The sequence below is a fragment of the Pteropus medius genome, unplaced genomic scaffold, assembly GCF_902729225.1.
Source record: "Pteropus medius unplaced genomic scaffold, Ma_sr-lr_union100, whole genome shotgun sequence".
Lineage (NCBI taxonomy): Eukaryota > Metazoa > Chordata > Mammalia > Chiroptera > Pteropodidae > Pteropus > Pteropus medius.
Genome location: NW_024352786.1, coordinates 2,706,073 through 2,732,074, shown reverse-complemented (window position 1 = coordinate 2,732,074; position 26,002 = coordinate 2,706,073). Strand labels below are relative to the sequence as shown.

Sequence of the window (26,002 nt, the reverse complement as noted above, 5' to 3'; positions counted from 1 at the left end):
GGTCTTTGCATGGCTGGTTCCCTCTTTTCTATCATATCAGATCTTAGCTTAATGGGAGGCCTTCCCTGACCACTCAGTCCAAAGAACCTTCTCTGTCTCTTTCTCTTCCAGCACTCTCTTTAAATTACCTGTATTATACTTACCATGATAATCTTTTTCTCTCCTCACCAACTTCCTCTCCTCATCCTACCCCATGTAGAATATAAGCTCTATGAGAGCAGGGACCTTATTTGTCTGGTTCACTGCCATATACCCAGCACCTAACATACTACCTGAGCATGACAGACAGTCACTTTTTTTCAACATCATGTGTGAAATGAAAGCGAGATCCATGCTTTTAAAGATGCTACAGTGTATTCAGAGACACAAATGACTAGTTCAACACTACAAGAATAAGTTATATCAATAAATACCTCCAAGTACAGAGTTGAAAGAGCAATTCATTGAAGGTGTGGGGCATGAAGGATAAAGTTGAGGAGGTAACATTTGCCTTTGGTCTTGAATAGAGTAGGGGCACATTAGAACATTTGAACTAACTGAAAGGGAGTGGCAAGAGATAGCACCTGGAAGTGTGGAAGCATGCGAGGTACTGAGGGCATAGGGAGTAGTTCAACTAGAATTAAGAGTAAGTAATGGATAGACATAAGGCCGGAGGAACACAAGTGCCAGATTGTAAAGAATTACGTTCACCATGGTAAGGTTTTGAACTTTGTGTAGAAAATAGATAACCTATTCTGCCATCATGATGGTATAAACATAAAGAAGAAACAAGATACAGAAATTAGTTTGACTCGAAAGGCCTAAACAATGGGGCGAGAGACAGGGATGCAGATGTGGTATTCAGATAAACCGTGCATTAAAAATTTTTCAGTTGTTTGGTTTTTATTATTTCAAGTTATACTTCCTAAAGGTTTATTTTCGTCTTACAGAATTTGGTTGATCTTGCAGGCAGTGAAAGAGCTGCTCAAACAGGCACTGAAGGTAATGAAAACTCATGTAGTATATTGGTCTGAATGTTTTCCCATTCTTTTATAGAATAAAAAGTACTACATGCATTTTAGAAACTAATAAAGTAATGGCAATAATAATTTTATGATAGAAGTCTTTAATGTAAAAAGCAGCTTCTGCATCTGGCTAGTTATCTACTTCAGGCTACTAAAGCATCAATTAAAAAACAAACTATACACTTGGTAGGATCGTATAGCTGGAAAGCTCATGAGAGTACTGTGAAAACCAAATTTTCATAATCAGGAAATTCAGAAAGCTAGTGGAGTACAAAATTAATATGCAGACATTAACAACTCGTAATACAAACAACCAGTTAGAATATTTAGTGTACAAAAAGACTCTTTTACAATAATGGCATAAACAATGTAATACCTAGGAAGAAACAACAAAAATTGCACAAGACTAAAATAAGGAAAACTTTAAAACAGACCTGAAGGACATAACCAAATACTGAAACAAATGGAAAAGCATACTTAGATTGGAAGGTTCAAAGTCAAAGATGTCAAGCCTCTCTGTTAATTTCCTGCAGCCTGACATAGAGACACTCAGCTGAATGTGACCAACATCCACCAAACCCAGTAGACTCCTCAGACCTGTGAAGAACTAAATGCTTGTTTTAGGCTGACTTGTAAAGCAGCAATATTATAGCAATAGCTGAATAATGCACCTGTGAAATAATAGCTGTTCAGAATTACTTATTACAATAGTTTTTATATATGTGATAGATTGAAAACTTGCATGTCCCTCAATAGGGTGCCAAGTAAATAAATTCTGATACATTCATACAATGGAATGCTATGCTATAAAAAAGAATGAAAGAGAACAATGTTTACTGTTATATTTCCAAGTGAAAAAAAGCGAAGTGTAAAATAACATATTTAGTATGCTATTGTATGTGTAAAAAAGAGGGAAATGAATATATATGGATATTTATTTCTAAAACTCTCTAGAAGAATAAACTAATAAAAATGGTTTCCTCATACAGGAACGGGTTGAAAAAAAAAGCATAAAAGTAGGAGAGGTTTTTCAGTGTACTTTTTTTGATGTTTGAGCCATGTGAGCATATTAACAATTTAAAAATGAGAACTTTTTTAGTTGTGAGCCTATCAGAACTACTTTGGTTGTTTGTCTTTGGTTGCTTATAATTTGGAAGTTTGGGAAAAATAGATTTGAACTGAGTAGTTAAACTTTTAGGAAATGGCCTCTTCCTCCCTCTGATTCTTAGTCAGCTTTTGTCTTTTGCGATTCCTCTCAAGAGATAACTCTTCTGATTCACTTAATAGGTAGACAGAATAGGGAGAGAGTGCCTACCAGTGGTATTAAAGATGGTTCAGATCTACTCCAAAGCATAGACTTTAGCATCTGACCCTTTAATTTCTGATTTCTCTCATAACTTACTGGTAAGTTCATCATCTAGTACAAGGATCAATTTTAGTTTTCATATTTGTTAATAAATGCAGGCATGCGACTCAAGGAAGGCTGTAATATAAATCGAAGTTTATTTATTTTGGGACAAGTGATCAAGAAACTTAGTGATGGACAAATTGGGTAAGTTTATCCCATTGTACATTTAACTATTAATGCTTACATTTTTTATTAAGTTGAAAATTGTAATAGTTCAGTGACAAATGTACTGATTAATTCCATGTATTCAAAAGCTTTTATGATTCTGTGACCATGCATGGCTTCTTATACATATGACCATGACTAACTAAATTTACTTTCTTGTTTTAAATATTTTTTAGTTAGTAATTTTGATCTGCTTCTGGTAACCTGTAAAGAATTAATTTTTAAAACTATAACTAATTTAAAGTTCTGCATTAAAAACCAACCATTTTTGTTATATAAAAACTCTTATTCTTTTTCTTCCCAAACTCATTTCTAAGTGGTTTCATAAATTATCGAGATAGCAAATTAACACGAATTCTCCAGAATTCCTTGGGAGGAAATGCCAAAACGCGTATTATCTGCACAATTACTCCAGTGTCTTTTGATGAAACCCTTAGTACTCTCCAGGTGAGTCTGATTTTTATCTCAACATATTGTGGGGGGAAATCATCTTGAAGAAGAAAAAATACCTACTAAAATTGCTATAGTTTTTTTTTTAACTGACATAACATACCTATTGTCTACTAAATAGCATTTTTTAATTCTCCTAAACCTCAATCATTTGTATCCCACCTCTATAATCTTTGCCACATCTAACACTTCTACTGAAATTGACTTGATATTTCTTTTAAACAACTCAATCTTTTTAATTAATTTATTATAAAAGGAAACTTTATATCAGCTCCATAAATGAAAAACTAGTATCACTTGCAACAAGTAGAAGATGACCCAAAAACTGTATGAGTGTGCTTATGACAAAATAATTCTTAAATTCTTACTAGCTAATTGTTGCCCACCTTTACTCTGAGCCTAAGGCCTGCATTTTGTTTAAAAAAAAAAGGAAAAATGAGAAATGTCAATAGAATAGCTTTCTCAATGAAGGATTCAGTGTTATTGAATGGTCACCTTCATGTACCCACTTAAAGTTACTTCTGATACTCATACTCTAAGAAGCGTTGCTTTAAGTAGCTACTGAGCACTGAGTCAAAGTACGTCAGAAAAACAAAGACAGGAAATAAAGTCTCTTGCTTCACAGAATTTATTGTCTTATAGGGAAGATAAGACCCGTTTCCACTATGATTGCCTTGAATTAATAGTTAAGTGGCTAATATTTAGGGTAGAATTCAAAGGAAGGGGAGATGCTTTTGACTGGAAGCAAAGCTTCCTGTAGAGAGAGTATTTGCCCTGGATTTTGAGGGGTAGATAGGATTCTAGTAAGCTCATGTCTGTAGAATACTTTTTTGACTCTCCTGAAAACTAACAGCCAGGGTAAGTGACAAGCATTGTTACAGGAACATAAAATGCTTTTTGTGTTCAAAAGTATTAAGCCACCTGGGAAGAGAATTTATTTTTCTTTACAAAGCTTAATTACAAGAAACGTAAACTGACAAAAATAGTTTTTTTAGTGTCAAGCACTTAAAATGCTCTTGTATTTTTTTCCAGTTTGCCAGCACTGCTAAATATATGAAGAATACCCCTTATGTTAATGAGGTATCAAGCGATGAAGCTCTCCTGAAGAGATATAGAAAAGAAATAATAGATCTTAAAAAACAATTAGAGGAGGTATGTATGATCCATGTATTTCAGTAAAGGATAGGGACAGATATAGAATTGAGATCTACCTAAATGATCAGAGACACTTAAATCATCAATAGCTGACTTCTGCAGCTAATGAACAATTTTCAACTAAGAAGAAGTCAACTCATAAAAATTTTAGTTTAGTTTACTATAAACTGAAAGATTTGTTTCTTGAAATTATTTTAGATTTTGTTTTTCATTTCCAAAGGGTAAAATTTGAGATTTTGAAATGGGCCATGTAGCAACACTATAATCGTCACAAAAACATTGGGAATTAGTTTAAAAAGAGAGACCATGTATGGTTACTTAAAACTACTTTTTGCAGTTTTACCTTGTCTTGAATTCCTCTTTTAAACCTACAATAGCAATCTAATAAAATAGCACAGTCACTTGTAATTTATTTGTTTTAACCACCATGGCCCCCTATTTTGTAAAAATCTTACATTTTAATGACCTTTTTAAAAATGAGGTAAAATATCATTTGGTAATCTTATAAGAACATCTTTTCTTTTGCTGTAGGTCTCTGCTTTTCTGACTTCTCTGCTTGTTATTTATATATTTTTAGACAATAAATAGAATTATTTTAACAGCATTGTTAAAATCTTACACGTGGCATGCAGAAATGGACATGAGAAGAAATATATCTTTTACTTTATTATAAGTTTGAGAAATGAATATGGTAACTACATATTGGTTTTCTACAGATGGAGTATTTTATTTCAATAACATTAGATTTTTCGTGGTTCACAATTTATATTCTACCCTTTTAAGCTACTTTCCAGGTTTTAAAACCTAGCTATATTTATTATTACTATAACTCAGTGTTACATTCTATAGGTTTCTTTAGAGACTCGGGCCCAGGCAATGGAAAAAGACCAACTGGCCCAACTTTTGGAAGAAAAAGATTTACTTCAAAAAGTACAGATTGAGAAAATTCAAAACTTAACGCGAATGCTGGTCACCTCTTCTTCCCTCACATCGCAACAGGAATTAAAGGTACAATTTAAAAGATGACAGCTCGAACTTGGTATATAGGGAATAGACTTGTATTCCTACATGTTTATTATATAGTTATGCATTTCTTATCCTTTGATGCCATATACAAGAAACCCAGAACTTTTTGTGTATTTGCTATGATCAATACCACCTAAGAGATTCATTGCAAAACACCAGTCCCTGATTCCCACATGTAGCGATCCAAATTTAGAAAGTCTGGAATATAGTCAAGGAATTGATTTGAAATGTGCTTCTTAAGAAATTCTAATAAAATTGATTAGGTGATTGAGAACCACAGGTGTCCAGAGTTTGTGGGAATATTGTCTACTTAAAGAAACAAATATTAATCTCAGGAAAATTGAATTAGGATATAAATCATCATAGTGGTCAATAGTCTGGCTTCCAGTCTGTGTGCTTTTTGTTTTTGCAGGAGTAGGGGTTTATTTTTCCAACAGATATTTTTGGTGTATGATGGTGTGTCATGGTCAAGAGAATGGCCTCTGTAGCTGGACTGCCTGGATTTGAATCCCAGTTCTGCCAATTCCTAACTCTTGACCTGAGGCAATATCTTAAGTACATTTTACTGCAGCTTCCTAATCTGTGGGATAGCTTGATCCCCACCTCACAGGATTGATGTGAGAATTAAGTAATATAGAATGTGCTTAACATTCCACACACCAAATCCTCAATAAATGCATGCTATTAAGGTTATTAGTAATGGACATTATGTTCAAAACACCATGCTAGTTACATAGAAGACACTCAAGAACTATTTGTTGACTGAGTAATGAGTAGGAAATAGCCCAATGGAAGGTATAGGGAAGACATCTACATGTAGATAAGTTGTTAGAAAACATATTTCTTGGTCTTAAAATGTCCTGGTGGCAGGGACATTTTAAACCACATTAAAGGATTTGAGCATTGCATTATGCTAAGGACAAGGAAAAGCTCTGTAAGTAGCATCAGAATTGCATTTTAGAAAGGTGTAGCTGCTGTGTCCATCAGATTGATTTTGGCCCTGGAGATAGAAAAAACGGAATAAATTGAAAAACTACATGGGAGGAAGTAGACTCAGCAGGACTTTGTGATTGTTTAGATGTGGCGGGAGTAGGACAGGGAAAGAGAGAAGGGGGGTCCCAAAATGACTTGCAAGCATTGCTAGGCTTACTGGGTAGCTAGTAGCAGTATTGATTGAGTTAAGGAATACTGAATGAAGAGCAGTGGAGCTGCTCAGTGTTTGATTTGGGACATCTCCAGATTTAGGTATCAGACAGTTGAAAATGCAAATATATGAAAATCAGCTGAAAGATGTGAGATCGAGATATCCATTTGGGCATTAACTCCTGCAGATCCAAATTAAAGTCTTGGGAATGAATGAGCTTTGGGAGCATGTTAAGAATGAAAAGAACAGAAGGCCAAAGATGAAACCTCAAGAAACAGCAACTTTGTAGGTAAAGGCAGAAAAGAAGAATCCCTAAAGGAGCCCAGGGTCACCTCTAGAGTGGGGAAGGAAACCAGGTGAATGTGGTAACAAGGAAAACAGAGTTAGTGGTGTCACATTGTGCTGAAAAGTTAAATAAGATAAAATAGGCAAAAAAAAAAGTTTTTGGATTTAGAAACAAAGAGCTCATTTGCAAAAGCAATTCGAGTTATGTGTTGGGAGTGAAAGCCACTTTGCAGCGGGTTGAGATGGTCCAAAGGGATGGGATCTTAAATATAGCAGAAGGGTCTAGCCTTGGACAGAGGGAGAAATACCTCTTCATTTTAACAGGGAAAGAGGAAAGGATAAGTATCAGTGCAAATAATGCTTTCATAAGTGTAGGCTTTTTTTTTCTCTATGAAATAGGAGGTTTCATTTTTCTGCTGTGATGACAAGAAATGGTAGGGACACAAGTTCATAAACATACTGAGGGTTTGAAATAGTTTAGCCTTTGTAAGGAATGGTAAAGAAAGTCGACATGGAAGGAGGAGTCTGGGCACGCAGCACTAAGGACCCAGGTGATATTGGCAGTCGTCTTTTGGTCGTATGGCTGTGACAGTGTTCAGGAGGCTGATAAAGACTCAGACGGTAGTATAATTCATCTGAGTCTACACTGTGTTGGAATAGGTGTGGGGAACAGAGAATGGGTCAAATAATTTGAGGCTGTTGACCCAAAAACATGACTGAAATGATCATTTATGAAATCTGAGATAATGGGATGAGTGGGATGAGACTCAAGAGGCAGCCGCCAAGAAGAAAGTAATAGATCAAGGGAATAAAAGTCCCTCTTAAGTAAATAGCTAAAGTGAGATTAACTGAATCAATAGGTGGAAGAATAGATACTGTAGTTAGAGCAGGAAGTCTAGATTTATGAGTTTCAGATAATGACAAGGTCCAGGAGTGGACCCCATGGGATTGAGCCGACTAGGCTTTTACGGAGCAGACTGTGGAATGGCTGGTGACTTCAAGCGGGAAGGTATTATGTGGTGGAGGCATGAAAGCATGCAGTTACACAGAGATATATCTGCATTATTCAGGTAATCTTGAGAGGCAGTGCAGTGGAATGGTTAGTGGATAGGAGAGAAAATGGTAGGTAGAAGTAAGAAATCAAGAGTTTGTCTTTTAAAAAATCAAAAGGAAACAGAGGCTTGAACATTCGTAAAGCTGAAAGGAAGGAGCCTAGCGAAGATGACAGATGAACAGATAACTGAGGGAGCAAGATCCCAAGGGGGAAAGGAACGAATGAGATTCGGAGCACTGGTGGAGACATTAGCTTTACCAAATTGGAAGAGAGTTGACATTGTGAAGGGCCCTGCGAAAGATTTACTTGCTGAAGGAAATTCAGACGGGCTTCCTGCTTGTTCCTTTCTGGTTAAAGCCAGGTCCCCTAAAGTGCTTTTGCTAGCGATTGTGTTGGCGGCGGCAGCTGCCCCTTCTACATAACACCAGATCGCTTTACGGATTATGAGTTAACCAATTTCTTTTCAGTTAAGTCCCAGAAAAGCTTATAAGTAAAGATTCAAATAAAAAATGAAGTTTAAATGGTTTTATCAGTTTATTATGGGTTTAGATATTGATTTGAAAAGCTAAAGAATGTTTTCTTATCTCAGTGTGTCCTTAGACTGATAAACTAGGCTTAATAAGAATACTGCCAAGTCAGTCTTTCTTGAGAGCTTGTTTGGAGGTTCTAGCAGGGGAGCGCAGCTAAATACCCTTGACCAAAGACCGGTCCTCAGCTCTATCGGGGAAGGTTGTCCTCTTCCACCGAGCGCGCAGCTTCGGGAGGGACACGCATGGAGTGGTGAGGGAGGAAGGGGACACCTGCCTAGCCGGCCAGATCAGCCAAATCAACCTGGCGATCAATGGGGTGACAGATGTTGCAGCCAGATCGCCCTCACATTCTCAATCGTTCTTAAAGATGGAAACTTGTTCTCTCGTTTTAGTATGTTTGAGCCCAGATCTGGATGAGGTAATTTAGATTTTTTTTTTCATCTTTAGGCTAAAATAAAACGAAGAGTCACTTGGTGCCCTGGCAAAATTAACAAAATGGACTCAAACTACGTAAATGAATTTAATATGCCAGTGAATATAACAATGAAGAGACATAAGGCTGCTGTAACTATAGTAGGAGAAATTGATGAATGTAAGTGCCTTTTTAACTATTTTTAATTATGAAATCATCCCTACAAAGGGAGACTTTACTTATAACTCAGTTTATGTGATAAACACATTTAAGTAAAATGTCTATATTTTAGATGTGATTACAATGGAGATAATGATAAAAAACAATTTAAGAAATTATAATAAGAAATTAAATAATAACTTAAAGTGAACATTCATGAAGTTATCTTTTAAGAATGATACACTGTCATTAAAATACATAAGACGTATTTTTATTGTTTGTTTTTGGTCTAATCATTATCCAGTTAAACTAGTATCCATATAACATCTGCCCTAAACTTTGCTAATCTTGAAAGGGTAGCATTTACACAGGAAACTTTCAAAATTATGTCTTCAAATTTTAAATATTTTATGAGGACGTTTTAAATCTACTTACAGTGATCAAATCTCAAATTCAGAATTTGTCTTTTTTACCTATATTGTATTAAGGATCTTATATTTTATCACTGTATCTAGCCAGTGATCTTAATTCACACAATAATGTAAATGATTGTGTCTATTGTTCGTGTATTCTTGGCAGTCATACTGTGAGCACATATTTGCTAAGTCGAACTTATTACCTCTGATCAGAATTTTTAAAATAGACTTTAATTTGAGTTTTAGGAAACTTAACAACATGTTTATGGATAAATTTCTTTTCCCCCTAATTACAGCTGTTTGTTCAGAAGCTGATGTTTTCAGTAACACTCTTGATGCAGTCACTGAGATAGAGTGGAATCCAGCAACGAAGCTACTAAGTCAGGTAACTTAAATGTATTTTACAAAGCATCCTTTTACTCTTTTTAAAATGCATTTATTATTGCTATTTACTGTTGTAGCATATTACTAGCTCTGACTTAATTTCAGTAACAGTTTTGGTTCTAATTAAGGCTTCCCCAGCTTGTTACAGTCCCAGCTGATAACCATGCCATTTAGAGGGAATCTAAAAACTTTATAAAACAAGTGTGTGGTAATAGGTAAACCTTTGCTTCCGGTTCTCTACCAGAAGATCTTGGTATCCATTTTTTTTTTTTCCTGTTTTTTTTTGGGGGGGCAGTCTCCTGAGAGTAAAAAGGGCTGATATTAAAAGTCAAAATTCTCAGGCATATAGTAGAATGATAGATCAGGGAGGGATAAAATTGCCAAATAGTAATGAAAAATAAAAGTAAACATATTTTATGTGATCTCATCATAGCATTAGAAATAAGGAATCCTATAGTGAGTGCCTTAGTAAATTTAGATTCCATGTTTACTTTCTAGTCTGCTAATGTTCAAAGAAATATGTGTGTTTTTATAATAAAGTATTAAAGAAAATTTATTCCAAAATTTAGTTTTGTAATAAAATTAAAGTAATTCTTGCGAATTATTATTATTATTAGCTAACTACTATAATTAGTTATAATTAAGTATTATAGATAAAGTGCCTTTGTGTCCCTAAAACATACTCTAGAAGTTTATTATTTTTGGAAAACTCCTGTGTTAGTTTTTGTTTGATATATTTTTTTAACTCATAGTTTATCTTTTTCTCATAATAGTATAGAAAACAGAAACAGGTCTCTGTTGAGTGTGGTAAAACCTAGCAGCCATTACAGTTTTAGAGATCAATAAATAATACCACTATTTCACTTCCTCAATTCAGAGCCATCTGAGAAATACAACAGCAGTCGGACAGGTAGAGAAATAAATTATTAGCTTTATTACTAAGGAGCTTAAGGACCTATGGAGAAATGGCCTTGCCACAATGCTTCCTACCTCCTACTCCTGATTGAACTTTTTCAGTCAAGCACAGGCAGAGCATTTGTTTATGTTTTGTTTTGTTTTGTTTTTTTACCCATTTCAAAATAGTCTTCTTCTGTTAGCTAGTTTACCAAAATGCAAATGCTTTATTTAACTCTGGATCAAGGTAGACCATTAGGATAATATTGAAAAAGAGAATAGTTTAAACTACCAAACAATTCAAAGTTAAATTAATTATTTGACTAATTTAAATTTTTGTTAAGGAAACAAAAGAAATATATGATTTGAATTCTAACTGGAAAATCTGGTTCTGTTTCAATAGGAAAACTTAGAAAGTGAGTTGAATTCACTTCGTGCTAGCTATGATAATCTGGTATTAGACTATGAAAAACTGAGACGAGAAAATGAAGAAATGGAATTGAAGCTAAAAGAAAAGGATGATTTGGATGAATTTGAGGCTCTAGAAAGAAAAGCAGAAAAAGATCAAGAGGTAAAGATACGAAATGTGAAACTTAACTAAAACGACACTTTTGTAAAAAATATTCTCTTTAAGATGTTTATTTGTAAGATTGAGATTGAGGATCCAATCATTTTTCCACATGCATACAGAATTTAGAGAATTTAAGAAATTATTTGTATTGTTTTTAAAATAGTTAAATCATATTTGTTTCACTTGTGCTTATGCACAAGAAGAAAAAATTAAAAACATCTTTGGGAAGGTTTAGCGAATCTGCCTATTGACGGATTTGTATTGAAGAAATTTCAATATCTAGTTGAATGTTTTATGTATGATACTACATATTAATGGATTTTGTTTTCCTTAGAAAGTATATTCCTAAATAGTTAGAACATTATTAGAATAGCTTCAGAAGCTAAATTTGCACATTTCTTTTTCCATATAAGAGAGTTATTGTGAAAATTAGTATAACTAATACTAAATAGTTTTAATGGAATTTTTAGAAATGAAACAGATCACTTAAATTTTCTAAGTCTATAATATTAGGCTTCATATTAAGAGAACCTAATCCAGAAACTATGAGGCTTTCGGGACTCAGAAATTGTCCAAAAGATTCAAGAAATTTCTTAGTGCAGGGAGCCCATAACATAGAGTTCATAGACACTATGAATTATTTTGCAAAATTTTTGAAAGTGTATTCATTTTTCTAGGACAAAAATCCATAACTGGTATCAGATTTGTGAGGTGACTCACGAATCCCCTAAAAATAAGAGCCAGTGTTTTAGCGTAGTTAAAATACGAGTTAGTTTGCAGATATGCATTTCAGATTTCTATACGCATAGCCCAAAGGTACACAATCCTTTTTCCTCAGTATCATTGTTCAGTTTCTCACCCTCTTCCTTTTTAAAAGGAAAAGGATTCTGGACCAAGAGTTATTTCCATTGTACCTACAATTTTAAGTTACTCCTATATTTCATAGGCATTATATCCTGAGAGGCAAAAATCTGAAGTCCTCCAGAGTTTCATTAAGCTTGTTGTAAAATTTGTATATTAACGAAATGCCAAATATCATGAAAAGAATATTGGACTTCAATCAATAAAACTGGGTTTTATTGAGAAGGGGTGGTCTAGTGTCACGGTTAAGAGCATGGGCCCTGGAGCCATATTGCCTGGATTTAAGCCCTAGTTCCCTGCTGAGGAGCTCACCACAGATTCGAACTGGGTGTGTATTAATGGCCAGGTCTTGAGCAAGTTGTTGAACCTCAACCCTCTCGGGGCTACTTCCTGTATGTCTCCACCCTTGAGGTTAGACCAGGTACTTGCCAAAGTCCTTTCTAACTCCAAAATTTCATCTAAGTTTTTGTATATTTCTCATTATAAATAATATGACATAAAATTAACTTTAGGCATAAATGCAGCAATAATTTCTCTAATTTTATCTTAAATCATTTATGTATTAATAAAAACTGAAGCTCACTGAATTGAATCATACACAAAAAGATAACAAAATAACAGTCAAGGGGGAAATTAATACTATTCTGTTTAGTTTTATTTGAATACAAATTGAAATTCTCAATTCTGTAAGGTAACCTAAAAGATTAAGTAATAAAAGCTTACTCTGTTCAAAACCAGCTTTACAGTAGTCATTGCATGTTAAACTAAAAACATAAGTCTATATGGATACAGTAAAATATCTTCCAAAATGTACATTTTGGGGGACAGTTTAACAAAAAAGGAGTTAAAGTCAAATTATGGCCTTAAGACATGTGTTCCTTGATTTGCCTAAGGGTTTCATCAAAAATCACCAAAGTTGTGGATCATTTTCAAGTGGGAATGTAGTAATATGTTTAAACAATAATTTTAGAAGGAGGAATAAACAATGTCAAGTATCATGCTGAGGGAATAGTCCTCTACCTATTTTAACTTGATCTATTTAATTTTATAATTTTCACAACTTGCAGATTTTTGTCTTAAGAAGTTAAATATTTTATCTCTCCTGCTGCACATTACAGTTGAAATCTGTTATATTTCCTTACATCGCAAAGGATTAACTTTTGACCTTATCATATACTTTCTCTTTATGCTCAGCATCTTAATACATCATTGGAAGATTACACTAAGATCTTTATAAAAGTCATTTAATCTTTTTTGTTTCCAATACTTAAAATGACGTGCTCTTTTCTTTCTCAATGTTTTTTAAAATTAAGATTGGTTACTTGGTTCTTCCTTATTGGTAAATGTGATTTTCTTGCACAAAAGTTAGAAACAGGGAAGAAAAGGTGAAAGAGCCCATTTAAATGAGAACCAATGCAAATGTCTAAAACTTTTCTGAACAATTTAGACTAGCCACTAAGCACATGTGGCATCTGAACTCTTAAAATGAGCACAATCTGAATTGACTTAAGTATGAAAAAAATGTAAACTTTCATTAATTTTTAATATCGATTACATGAAGAAATATTTTGGATAGGTCAGAGTAAATATGTTAAAATTCTATGTGTTTTTACTTAATGTGGCTACTAAAAAATTTTAAATTACAAATATTACTCACATTATTTCTATCGAATGACACTGACCTAAAATAAGAATGTCAAAACTATCACTAGTCTGAAATCTAAAACAAGTAGACTGAATTAAACATCCAGAAAATATTATTTAAATAAGATACTATTTTTGTAAGTCCCTTACATTCTATTAGAATTTGCTTTTACTCTTTAAGAACTCATCTGATTATGAAGATTAATTCTAAGGGAAAATATGTTTATCTTTGGTAAATTGTTATTTACTTAATTTGAACACAGAACTTACTGGTAATTCAAATATTTAATGCTACAAATATTTTGGTAGAAAGAAAACTTTAATAGAAATATTTGTATCTTTATTTATACTTTTAGACAGTTGAACAAGATGAAGCAAAAACATATTTCCAATATTTCCTATAAAATAAACCAATAAAGTAATTGTTGGTAATCTCATGCATATCTCTGTAGCTTTGGTGAACAGTAAGAATATTGTAAAGACACCATGAAACTACCTTAATCCAAGCATAAATTCCAAATTACAACTCTTAAAAAAGTATGCCAGTGTAAGCCAAATGAATAATTTATGAGAAGAAAAACATCTTATAGGATAGATATATTTCTTCACTTAACTTACCCAAAACAAAAATCTATTAAAAATATGCTTTTTAAAAGTTTGATTACCACTATCTCTTCCAAATGGTGCATATTAATTTGCTTTTTAACATTATTTTAGCTTTATTAACAGATGACACAACTGTTATCTGTGTCAATGCTGAGGGGTTTTTTTCTTGTTTGCATGCTTTGTGGGTTGGGGATTTTTCGTTTGGTTGATTGGGTTTGGTTTTGGGTTTTCGTATACTTTTAAATAATGAGGTGTTCTGTTACAGTAGCTTGAATAATTGATCTCTCAGTCCCTTACTGTGTTGGGTGATTCAATTTTTTTTTTTTTTTGCTTTATTAACTTTTGGTTTGCTCTGTTGCCTGTTCACATGCTCTTACAGATGCAACTAATTCATGAAATTTCGAACTTAAAGAATTTAGTTAAGCATGCAGAAGTGTATAATCAAGATCTTGAGGTGAGCATTTATGTTGGTATTTCTGATTAGGAATTAGAACTATAAAATATATGTAATTGAACATGATTTTAGAAAATAAAAGGAATTATATTTTTTAAATGTCAACTTTTTGAATTTTACTACCAATATAAACTGTCAAATGTAAGTTCTTTTTACTTCCTTAGAATTCAGATCCAGTTCAATTATGTTTTACTCTCCTTTGATTCTTTTAGAATGAACTCAGTTCAAAAGTAGATCTTCTTAGAGAGAAGGAAGAACAGATTAAAGAGCTACAGAAATACATAGAGTCTCAGAAGTCAGAAAGTATGAAAATGGACTTGTCATACTCATTGGTAAAAATCAGGGTTTTTTTTTGTTATGTGATCATATTGTTATTTCTGGTATACAATCATCATAGCAAATGCTTTTATTGAGCCTACAGTGTGCTGGGCATTGTCCTAATTGTTTTATATCCAGTATTTTATTTAATCTTGTCAATAACCCTGGGAGAGAGGGACTATATTAGGAACATTGCCATTTTATGATAAAGAATTATTCATAGAGAGTGAGGATATTATCCCTTGAATGAATGTAAGTTAGGGATTAGCTTCCATTTAAAATTAGAAATTCAAAAAAGTTTTTAATTTTTTTCAATTGTTTTATACAAATGCAGGCAGAAATGAGTAGTCAATATCAGGTGAGCACTTAACGTTAATGATAAGATGTAGAACTATAAAACATACCATACATAATTGAGCATGACTTCATAAATGTCATTAATGTCATTTCATCAATATTAAAGCGTTCTCATAATTTAAGTAACTATTTTAACAGTTTGGTGACTATTTTTCAGAAACTGTAGCTCTAAATGACTAGTTAGAATAAAATCATGGTATTAAATAACATTGAATCTCATGGTGAAGTTGTTTGTTTTTTTTTCTATTTGCCTCAATCCACCTGATTACTTCAAGAAAGTATCAGTTTGATTGTAGTTTTAACACTCATTTTAAAAAGGCAACAGTGTCTAGCTCGAATCTTTTTAGTATTAGTTTCTGTCGTTCTTTTGAGTTTTTCCGAGTACTTTTTGTTACTTTCTATTAATGACAAATGAGTCTTTTAAAAAGTATTCTCACTTAAAAATAAATAAATACATACATACATACATACATACATACATAAATACATAAATAAATACATAAATAAATACATAAATAGAATGAAATAAAATAAAAAGTATTCTCGCTGTTCTGAGACCATGGGTAAGAAAGGCGCTTTGATATAATACTGAAGTGTCTATTTATAATTTTTAAAATTTTTGTTTAGTTCTTACTCTTTTCATCTCATTCATTCATGCATGCATTAATATTTTACCAAGGATATATAAATTCATGTAAGCTAAAGTCATGTTAAAATGCTGCTTCTCTCTAAAAATGGGACTTCTTATTTTTTTCATATATTTATCAATCATTTGCACTTCCTATTCTCTGAGTTGCCTATTTATATCTTCTATCTATTTTTCTATTGGATTATTTGTTTTTCTTTGCAATTTATGATTTAATATCCTTAATTTTAACTATTAGCTACTCACCTATTGTGTTTTGGAGAGAATAACTTAAAAATACATAAGAAACTTTAGCAGGCTAGTTGAACAACAAAGTGTTAACCTTTTTCAACTCTAAGAAAGTTAGATTTCACTAATTCTTTTTTGTCATGTATATAGGAAAACACTAACGACCTTAAACAAATGAAACAGTCTTTGGTTGATGCTGAAACAGTAGCCCTGGATTCCAAAAGAGAATCAGCCTTTCTTAGAAGTGAAAATCTGGAGCTGAAAGAGAAAATGGTAAGTGATTTTTGTAATATTTATAATTAAGCAGTTGTAATGATCAGTATATTTTTGTGAATTTGCAGTGTTTCTCTTAATAGAAAGAACTTGAAAGTATATGCAAGCAAATGGAAAATGATAATCAAGTATATCAAAGCCAGTTGGAGGCAAAAGAGAAAATGAAAGTTGATCTAATGAAAGAATTACAATCTTCTTATAATGAAATAACGAAACTCACCTCCCTTATAGATGGCAAAGTTCCAAAAGGTATTTTGTAATTTTAGACTTACTTCTGCAAATCTGACTTTCTGTAGAAATGTACCTAAAAGATTTTGCAACTATATTCCAGTGATTAAAATTCCATTATTCTCCGTTTTTTTTTTTAATAGTTTCATATTAACTCTGAATATCATTTGTATCACTATTTATAAATGTTTCCATGGACTTCAATTCATAAGGGTTTAAAAATTACTTCCCAAGTAAATTGGACCTGATTCTTGAAAAAGGTGATTCAGAAACTAGTAACATGTATAGCGATGGATAGTAACTAAACTTTTGGGGGGCAATCACTTTGTAGTGTATACAGATGTCAAATTATAACGTTGTACACCTGAAACATACTTTTTAAAAAAACTATGTATTAACAATTAGATTAGCTGTTTACTAGTATTGGCTCTTTTTTAAATAAATTATATATGATCTGATTAAAAGTCTAACTGTAATTTAGATTGACTTAATAACTGCAAGCTGTTCAATTTACCAAAAATTTCCTAGATTTACTCTGTAATTTGGAATTGGAAAGAAAAATTACAAATCTCCAGAAAGAACTGAACAAAGAAATTGAAGTAAATGAAGCTTTGCACAAAGAAGTTAATTTGCTCTCAGAATTGAAATCTTTACCCTCAGAAGTAGAAATGCTAAGGAAAGAGGTAAACAAATTTTTAAGCAAATAACTCTTATTTTGAAAGTAAAGTTAAAACAGGATAATGTATTATTATAGAGATGTGATAATAATATTGCCTTTCCTCAGTCAAATCTTTGCTTAATTTCAATGTCTTTTTTTTTTTACAGAAAAGGGTTTTTTTTTTCCTGAACACTGCTTCAATAGAGTATATATTGCTAATATAGCTAAGCTTTCTTTTTTCCATAGATAAATGATAAATCTGAAGAGCTATATCTAATAACATCAGAAAAAGACAAATTGTTTTCTGACATAGTTTATAAGGAGAGTAGAATTCAAGATTTACTTAAAGATATTGAGAAAACTAAAGATGACCTAGCAACTATCCAGATGAATTATAAAAGCACTGAACAAGAATTCCAGGATTTTAAAAATCATCATATTGAATTTGAGCAAAAGTATAACATGGTCCTTGAGGAGAATGCAAGAATAAATCAGGAAATAGAAAACCTCTGTAAAGAAACTCAAAAACTTGGTTTAACTTTGGATGCTTTAAAGGTGGAGGTTGGTACAAGACGCCCTCTAGGGAAATGATCTTTGTCTTCTGGGGCTTGCCTTCCATAAAAATGCCATAGAATGTTCTGCTTTTCACATTTACTTTTCTTATTTTAAAGCTTTCTCATAAAACCCAGGAACTTCAACAGAAAACCACTGAGAGTCAAGAATGGTTAAATGAAGTGGAAAAGCTGAAGGAACAATTAGAAAGTAGAGATTCCAGGTTGCAAACTGTAGAAAGGGAAAAAACATTGATTACTGAGAAGCTTCAACAAACCTTAGAAGAAGTAAGAACCTTAACTCAAGAAAAAGATGACCTAAAACAACTCCAGGAGAGCCTGCAAATTGAGAGAGACCAACTCCAAAGTGACATTCAGGATACTGTAAACATGGTAAGGTTTTGACTGATTAAACTTTGAAAACTCAGAGAGGCTCTTTAAAAACATTATAGGAGCCATCTTTTATTATTTATGATCACATAGAAACTATAAAATTAATTTCATTGTTTCACCTTATTCTAATGGAAATGGTTTTGTATTTCTCTGACAAAGAACATAGACACCCAAGAACAATTACGAAATGCTCTTGAGTCTTTGAAGCAACACCAAGAAACTATTAACACACTGAAAATGAAAAATTCTGAGGAAACTTCCAAGACTTTGCACGTAGAGGAAAACATAGGAGAAATTAAGGATGAATTTCAGGAAGAGGTAAAGAGTGTTTCTGTTCAGCATTTTCATATATTTATAATGAGCTTTCTCCTTAACCTCAAACACTTAAGTACACAGTAGTAATCTCAATCTTATTTATTACTCACAGTGGTAATAACTAGCAATAATTCATAAACTTCACTCTAATATCTTTGAAATAACTTAAAATATAACTGCTTACAACAAATCTAAAAAGGAAAAAGCAAAAATTATTAGTTCAAACTTTGAACGGATATTTTCTGAGGCCTGACATACTTTAACCATCTTTAAAAGCCCCTCTAAATTCTAGGAATGTAAGCAAGATTGAGTGATTATTAATTATGGCTCAAATATTTATGTCAGATTTTATATACTGAACTTGTTTAGAGTTTACTATAAAATCAATGTTTATGTCTATTTCTAGGTCTTGGGCCATACTTTTAGGTGCTTAAGTCTTTGTAGTATGGTTTTATTTTTTTCCTGAGATTTAGGAGAATAACTGTGTAACAGGAAAGTCTAGGATGCTAATTTTTTTTAAGGGAGGTATATTATAGTCTGCCATAACAAAATATCACGACTGGATAGCTAAAACAACATATGTCTTTTCTCCAGTTGTGGAGTCTAGAAGTCCAAGATTAAGATACCTGACAATTCTGTTACCGGAGCAGTCTCTCTGGAATGCACATGGTGTCTTTTTTCTGTGTCCTTACATGACCTTTCTTCTGTGCACTTTCAGAGAGACAGAGTTCTGGTGTCTCTTCCTCTTAAAGGACACCAGTCCTGTGGGATCAGGGTCCCACCCTAATCACCTCATTTAACCTTAATTACCCTCCTTGACTGCTCTATCTCCAAAGTTACACTGAGGGTTAGAGCTTCAACGTGAATTTTGAGAGGACACAATTCAGTTCAAACTGGAGGATTTTATACAATAGATTCATTTATTATACATTTCTACTCTTCATAAATACCTTATATAATCAACAGAATTTTTTATAGTACCTTTTTATAGTATCTTTTTTATAAAATTATGCTTAAGATTATTTAAGCCAGAATATTTACTATAGGAATTTAAAACAACAGTAGAAGACTGATGAAACAATCTTTCATAATTAGCATGGAATAGTATAGTCACATATATATTTGTTTTTTTAATTGTGATAAATTATATATAGCATACAGTTTACCATCTTAACCATTTTTAAGTGAATAGTAGTGTTAAGTAAATTCACATTGCTATGCCATTAATCTCCAGAATTCTTTTTATCTTGCAAACCCATCAAACAACAACTCCCTGTCCTGCTGTCTCCAAACCCTAGTAACCACATTCCACTTTCTGTCTCTATTAGTTTGACTACTCTAGGTACCTCATATATGCAGAATTATGCAGTATTTTCTTTTTGTGACTGACTTATATTTCACTTAGCATAATGTCCTCAAAGTTCATCCATTACTTTATAACCTCTTTGATATCAACCTGACCCAGCTGGATCCTGTAGTATTAAGTTCATGCTGGAAGCATCCATTTCAATAAATGGGCCTTCAGGGATTCTCTGAAGCATTCTATCCATCAGAGATCCTGAAATCTGAGATAGAAAGCTGAGATAATCTTGGTCTTATGTGATGTTCATGCCAGAACCCCCATGTAGATAAAGATGTGGGTCTGGGACTTTCCAGGGCCCCCTCTGTTCATCTGGTCACCAGAGACCTCCATTAGTGGGTTTGTCATGAATCACCATTTGCAATCTTGCTTGACGTGTCTCTTTGGAAATGCAATTTATCTAGTGTGTCTCAATGGAAAAAAAATTTTTTTTCAATTAGAGTTGATATTCAGTATTATTTTATATTAGTTTTATGTGTACAGCATAATGGTTAGACATTTTATATGATTTACAAAGTGATCTCCCGATTAGTCTAGTACCCACCTGGTGCTATGCATAGTTATTACAGTATTATTGATTATATTCCCTATGCTGTACTTCACATCCCCGTGACTATAATGTAACTACCAATCTATACTTCTTAATCTCTTCACGTTTTTCACCCAGCCTCCCAACTCCTCTCCCATCTGGCAATTATCAGTTTGTTCTCTGTATCTATGAGTCTGTTTCTGTTTTCTTTGTTTATTTTGTTCTTTAGATTCTACATATAAGTTAGGTTATATGGTATTTATCTTCTCTGTCTGACTGACTTCACTTAACATAATATCCTCTGGTCCATCCATGTTGTTGCAAATGGTAAGATTTTTTTTTTTTATGGCCAAGTACTATTCCATTGTACCACATCTTTTTTATCAAATCTCTAATCTGTTGATGGACACTTAGGTTGCTTCCATTTCTTGGCTATTGTAAATAGTGCTGCAGTGAACATATATTAGTTCAACAGAAACTTTAAGCTTTGTAATTAGTAAGATTATTCTCATATAAAGGAAACTTTTTTAAAATAATTAGATCTATTAGATTTTACTCATAACTGTGGTAGCCAAAATACTTTTTAGGCTGCATTCAGTTTTGAAATGTACCTTGGGTATCATGACAGAATACTTTGTGTCAGTCTGCTTTCTCTTTGTGTATATTCCTTTGTTTAACAGTAAAGACGCAAGATTCTGAACTATAGTATCTGACAGACTGTGTCTTCCCACCTTACTTTCTCATGTTGTGCTCACCATTGTCAGAAGCTCATGCATATTGCCAACAGTAAGAAGGGAGCTTAAAGTAGTTTGTCCATATCCTCTCTAGAGAACCAATTTGAAGACTATGTAATAGCATGGAAAAATGCATATGATCTAAGTGAAAAAGAAAGACTAAAAAGAATTCTACATATGTAAATTAATTTTGATTGCTATGTTTAAAAAAAATTTTTTGGTGGAAAAACTGTGGAAGGTGAGGTGGCTCCATAGTGTAGTGGTTAGCACGTCTGGTTTACACGCAGAAGGTCCTGGGTTCGCGCCCCAGGTTGAGCCACGGACCATACCCCGGGTGCACCAGGCCCCAGGTGCTCGCCGCAAGTGCGTGGGAGGAGATGCCCCGCCTTCAGAGATCCAGTTCTTAAGGGGAAATGGTAACATCCGTAGGACAAATAGGTGGAAGCTCTGGGTGGCGGGGGGGGGGGGTACTGTTGTAGGAAGAAAGTGCGTAAACTGTGGAAGGAAATACTCCAGAATTTAATAATGGTTGTGCAGTTGAGACATTGAATGACTTTTCCTCTTTATTTTCAAATTTTTTCCTACGAAATTAAAGGTTACATAAAAAAAAAAAAACTTTTAAAACATGTCCAACATGGAGCTGAATGTATGTACTGGGCTGGTGTAAGGATTTCATGCCATCAGTTATAATGTCGGTCTTTGTCTCCTTCTGCCAAGGAGTCACATATTAGATTACTTTTGGTTAAGATTTATTTATGGATAAATGAATTTATATAACATGTTTTTCCTAAGCAGTGTATGAAAAATATCTATTAAGGAAAGATGAATTATGTTATTATATGAAATATGTTTCAATCAAAATCATTTTGCCCTCTGCATGTGATAAAAGTCCAGCCTTTTGTGCATATGACTGCCTCTAAAAGATTTATAGGGAATAGGTGCTAGGGAATGATTTCTGGCTTTTGAAGGAAAGAAAATGTAGAGTTTAGAGTGGCTTACTCCATCATAAAGTCAGATTAACCCATCATACATGAAGATCATTGTTAATTATCTAAAGCTGTCCAGGTAGTTCTTATCAGTGAATAGGCACAGCACAAATACAAACTAGACCCAGACCACTAGAGTTCACTAGCCGGCTCTACCTTTCTGAGTGACCATGGGCAAGTGACCTATCCTCTCTAGGATTCAGTTTCTTCATCTGTCAAATGGAGATGATACTATTACCTACCTCATAAGATTATAGCAAAGATCAAATGTGTCAGTGTATGCATATAATGCCTAGTACATAATAAGTAATATAAGTGTTGGCTATTTTTATTATTAAAGTTGTTATTAACTGAAAAATATGTTATTTATATTTTAGATGGTTGGCATAGATAAAAAACAGAATTTGGAAGGCAAAAAAACCCAAGCACTGATTGCAGATGGTGAGGATAACGAGCTAATTGAGCAACAGAAAAAGATACTTTCTTTAATACAGGAGAAAAATGAACTACAACAAATGTTAGAGAGTATTACAGCAGAAAAGGAACAATTGAAGACTGACCTAAGGGAAAATATTGAAATGGTAGGATTTAGCAGTGTCTACTTGAGAATATGTTTTTATCTTTGTATGTTTTAGATTTTTACAATTTTATTGAAGGACATATGTGTATATGCAATGATTATATCTGATACAAGTGTATAGTCTGGTGACTTATGACAAATGTCTCTACCTGTGTACCCTCCACCCCCATCATGATATAGAACATTCCCATCACCCCCAAATTTCCTTATGCCCCAACCTACTCAATCCTAACCTCATCCTCTGTACCAGATAGTCACTGTCATGATGGTTTTTCACCTTAGGTCACTTTGTCTCTTCTAGAACTTCATCCAAATAGAATCATACAGCATGTACTTTTTTGTGTCTTCTTTCTACATTCCTTTTTATTGCTGGGCTATGTTCAATTTATTTAACTTTTCTCCTATTGATGGAAATTTGAGTTATCTCCACTATTTGGCTATTTCAAATAAAGCTGCTATAACATTATTATACGATCTTTTCATGAACATGTGTTTTTTATTTCTCTAGAAGGAGTATCTAAATGGAATAGCTAGGAACAGTATATTTAACTTGATGAGAATTTACTATAAATTTTAATTTTGGACTGATTTCCAAAATAGTTTACATTCCCATTAGCAAAGTAAGACGATTCTGAGGCTCCATATCCTCACCAACTCTTCACATTATTGATGGTTTTAATTTTAGCCATTGGATTGGATGTGTATGTCATTGTTTTAATTTGCCTTTCCCTGGTGACTAAAGATACTGAACGTCATTTTATGTGCTTATTGGCCATCATGTATCTTTCTATAAATTATCTGTTCTCTCAGTGAGTTGTAGATTTCAGTGAACAGGTCTTATCCATATTTTGTTAAATTTGTTTTAAATGTTTCTCTTTTATTTATGCTATTAGAATTTTTTTATTTCATTTTTAATAGTTAATATTTGCCAATACTTTCAACCCTACTTTAGTTTCTGTTTCTGTGTTTAAGGGCATATAATATTTGTAGATCGAAATTAACATTTTGGGAAGTTTGCTGTGAATCACTATAGAACCTGATCTTTTGTATAATTTTCTATTTGTTACAATTGTCTATTTGATCAAAAGAGCTGAATGTAAATATAATACAGACAAAAGGCATATTCTCTTCTTGGTTTCTGGCTTGTAATGTTATGTCTGGATACTTGAAAATATCACTGTTTCAGTTTAATAACTAGGATTAGCCCAAGTCATTCTAGCAAAGAGTGGGTGCCATTTTGAGCTTGCTGTTATTCAGTGCCCAAAACCAAAGCCATATTAGCATATGAAGAGTCCATAACTTTAGCCTCATCATCAATCTATGAAAGCTTAGAAGCAGTTTCTCTTAGCTTAGGAGGAGAAAATGAACAAACTTCTCATGGTAGAATGCTAATTCCATTTCAAGTTCTCATGATAGAAATGTAAGTTGAACAATAAAGAAAGAGCATAAAAAAGCAGATTCTTGGCATATACATAATTAAATACTTTCTTTTAAAATTAGTCTTTTCCTATATAGTTTGTCATGATTTCTTCATTTTTAGACTGAAGTAAATTTTTATTTTTACCCGATTTCATTAATGTAAGCTAGTATTATATATTTTAATCTCAACTTTTAAAATTCTAGACTATTGAAAATCAGGAAGAATTAAGAATTCTTGGAGATGAACTTAAAAAGCAACAGGAGATAGTTGCACAAGAAAAGAACCATACCATAAAGAAAGAAAAAGAAATCTCTAAGACCTGTGAAAAACTGGCAGAAGTTGAAGAGAAGCTAAAGGAAAAGGTTAATTTTTTAAAATTATCTTCCTTGTCATTTTTCCTAAGTTATTATGTTTTCTTTTGTCTTCAGTGATAAATTTTTATTCCAACAGACCTAAGTTCCATAAATAGCATATACCTCTCACATGAACAGATTTTAATGCTAATATTTTAGACAGTTTCAACTCATACTGAAATCTTAACTAATATCCTTTCAAAGGATTATATTATTTTAGAGTCTTTAGATGAAAGAGAGGCCTTGATTCATATGATATAGTCTAAACTAATCATGTGATATATTCATTCATCAAATATTCATTGAGTACTACCACTTGAATTTTGAGTGGAACATTATTCACTACCCACTACCGATACTGTGCCTGGAAGGTCACTTTACTTTTAATGCTACTTGTCTGCTCACAGATTATTTCTGTTCGGTAAAGTATACTTTACATAATAATTTTAAGGGAATATAGGAAAAATGGTAATTATAAATATTGTACTTCTTTAGAGCCAAGAACTTCAAGAAAAACAGCAACAACTTCTTAGTGTACAAGAAGAGATGAGTGATATGCAAAAAAAGATGAATGAAATGGAGAATTTACAGAATAAATTAAAGAATCAAGAATTAACATTAGAACGTCTGGAAACAGAGAAGCTAGAGTTGGTTCAGAAACTTCATGAAAATTATGAGGAAATGAAATCCATAACCAAAGAAAGGAATGATCTAAAGGAATTACAAGTGTCATTTGAAACAGAGAGAAATAAACTTAAAGGATACATAAGAGAAATTGAAGTTACAGTAAGTCATTCCATTTTCTTTTATCTATTAGGTGTTTCTTTAAAAACTGAGCCAGTTGGAAAGGGGGAAATAGTGTTGAGATGATGCTGTTATAATATTTAAATTTCACTTGTTAATAAAGGATATAGAAACGAAAGAAGAACTAAAACTTGCTCGTATGCATCTAAAAGAACACCAAGAAACTATTGAAGATCTAAGAAGAAGCGTTTCTGAAAAGACAGCTCAAATAATAAATAATCAGAAGGGCCTAGAAAAATCCAATACTGAATTACAAGAAAAGGTTTGTCTTTTCTTCCTTCCCTACTGTTCCTTCTTCCTTTCTTTTTCCTTAGAAGGAAAGATAAGCAATAAGTAGTGACTGAATTAAATATGGTTCATTCATTTATTGGGTAGTATTTGTTGAGTGTCTGATATGGCAGATACAGTCCTAAGTTACAGAAATAAAATTGGAATAAAGTGTACAAAATCTCTGATCATAGAGCTTACTTTGTAGTGGAAAAGATAACTGATTAATAAGCAGTCAAATGAACAAAATAAGTTGAGATAATGGCGAATGCTATGGAGAAAACGAAACATTGGGATAATTGGACCAACGCTTGTTAAAAGCCTACTATGCACCAGTCACTGAAACTATGTATGTAAGACATTGTTATTTCCCCTCAATA

At 32.9% G+C, this 26,002-nt stretch overlaps 1 protein-coding gene across 9 annotated transcripts in view; it reads left to right on the top strand.

Annotated features, from left to right (window-relative positions):
* The window catches only part of CENPE (centromere protein E), a 62,701-nt gene that overhangs the window by 8,375 nt on the left and 28,324 nt on the right, over nucleotides 1-26,002 (top strand). For 6 of the 9 annotated variants that reach the window (XM_039848873.1, XM_039848868.1, XM_039848874.1 and 3 more), the window contains exons 9-28: nucleotides 930-981; nucleotides 2,469-2,556; nucleotides 2,895-3,024; nucleotides 4,060-4,179; nucleotides 5,032-5,190; nucleotides 8,669-8,813; nucleotides 9,505-9,593; nucleotides 10,890-11,057; nucleotides 14,548-14,622; nucleotides 14,835-14,954; nucleotides 16,322-16,444; nucleotides 16,528-16,693; nucleotides 17,201-17,355; nucleotides 17,577-17,891; nucleotides 18,002-18,274; nucleotides 18,434-18,592; nucleotides 22,576-22,779; nucleotides 24,402-24,560; nucleotides 25,047-25,337; nucleotides 25,459-25,617. In XM_039848873.1, the coding sequence (XP_039704807.1) occupies nucleotides 930-981; nucleotides 2,469-2,556; nucleotides 2,895-3,024; nucleotides 4,060-4,179; nucleotides 5,032-5,190; nucleotides 8,669-8,813; nucleotides 9,505-9,593; nucleotides 10,890-11,057; nucleotides 14,548-14,622; nucleotides 14,835-14,954; nucleotides 16,322-16,444; nucleotides 16,528-16,693; nucleotides 17,201-17,355; nucleotides 17,577-17,891; nucleotides 18,002-18,274; nucleotides 18,434-18,592; nucleotides 22,576-22,779; nucleotides 24,402-24,560; nucleotides 25,047-25,337; nucleotides 25,459-25,617 (3,150 nt within the window). The remainder of the gene's footprint in view (nucleotides 1-929; nucleotides 982-2,468; nucleotides 2,557-2,894; nucleotides 3,025-4,059; nucleotides 4,180-5,031; nucleotides 5,191-8,668; nucleotides 8,814-9,504; nucleotides 9,594-10,889; nucleotides 11,058-14,547; nucleotides 14,623-14,834; nucleotides 14,955-16,321; nucleotides 16,445-16,527; nucleotides 16,694-17,200; nucleotides 17,356-17,576; nucleotides 17,892-18,001; nucleotides 18,275-18,433; nucleotides 18,593-22,575; nucleotides 22,780-24,401; nucleotides 24,561-25,046; nucleotides 25,338-25,458; nucleotides 25,618-26,002) is intronic. The other 3 variants (XM_039848870.1, XM_039848869.1, XM_039848872.1) reach the window with 2 other exon arrangements.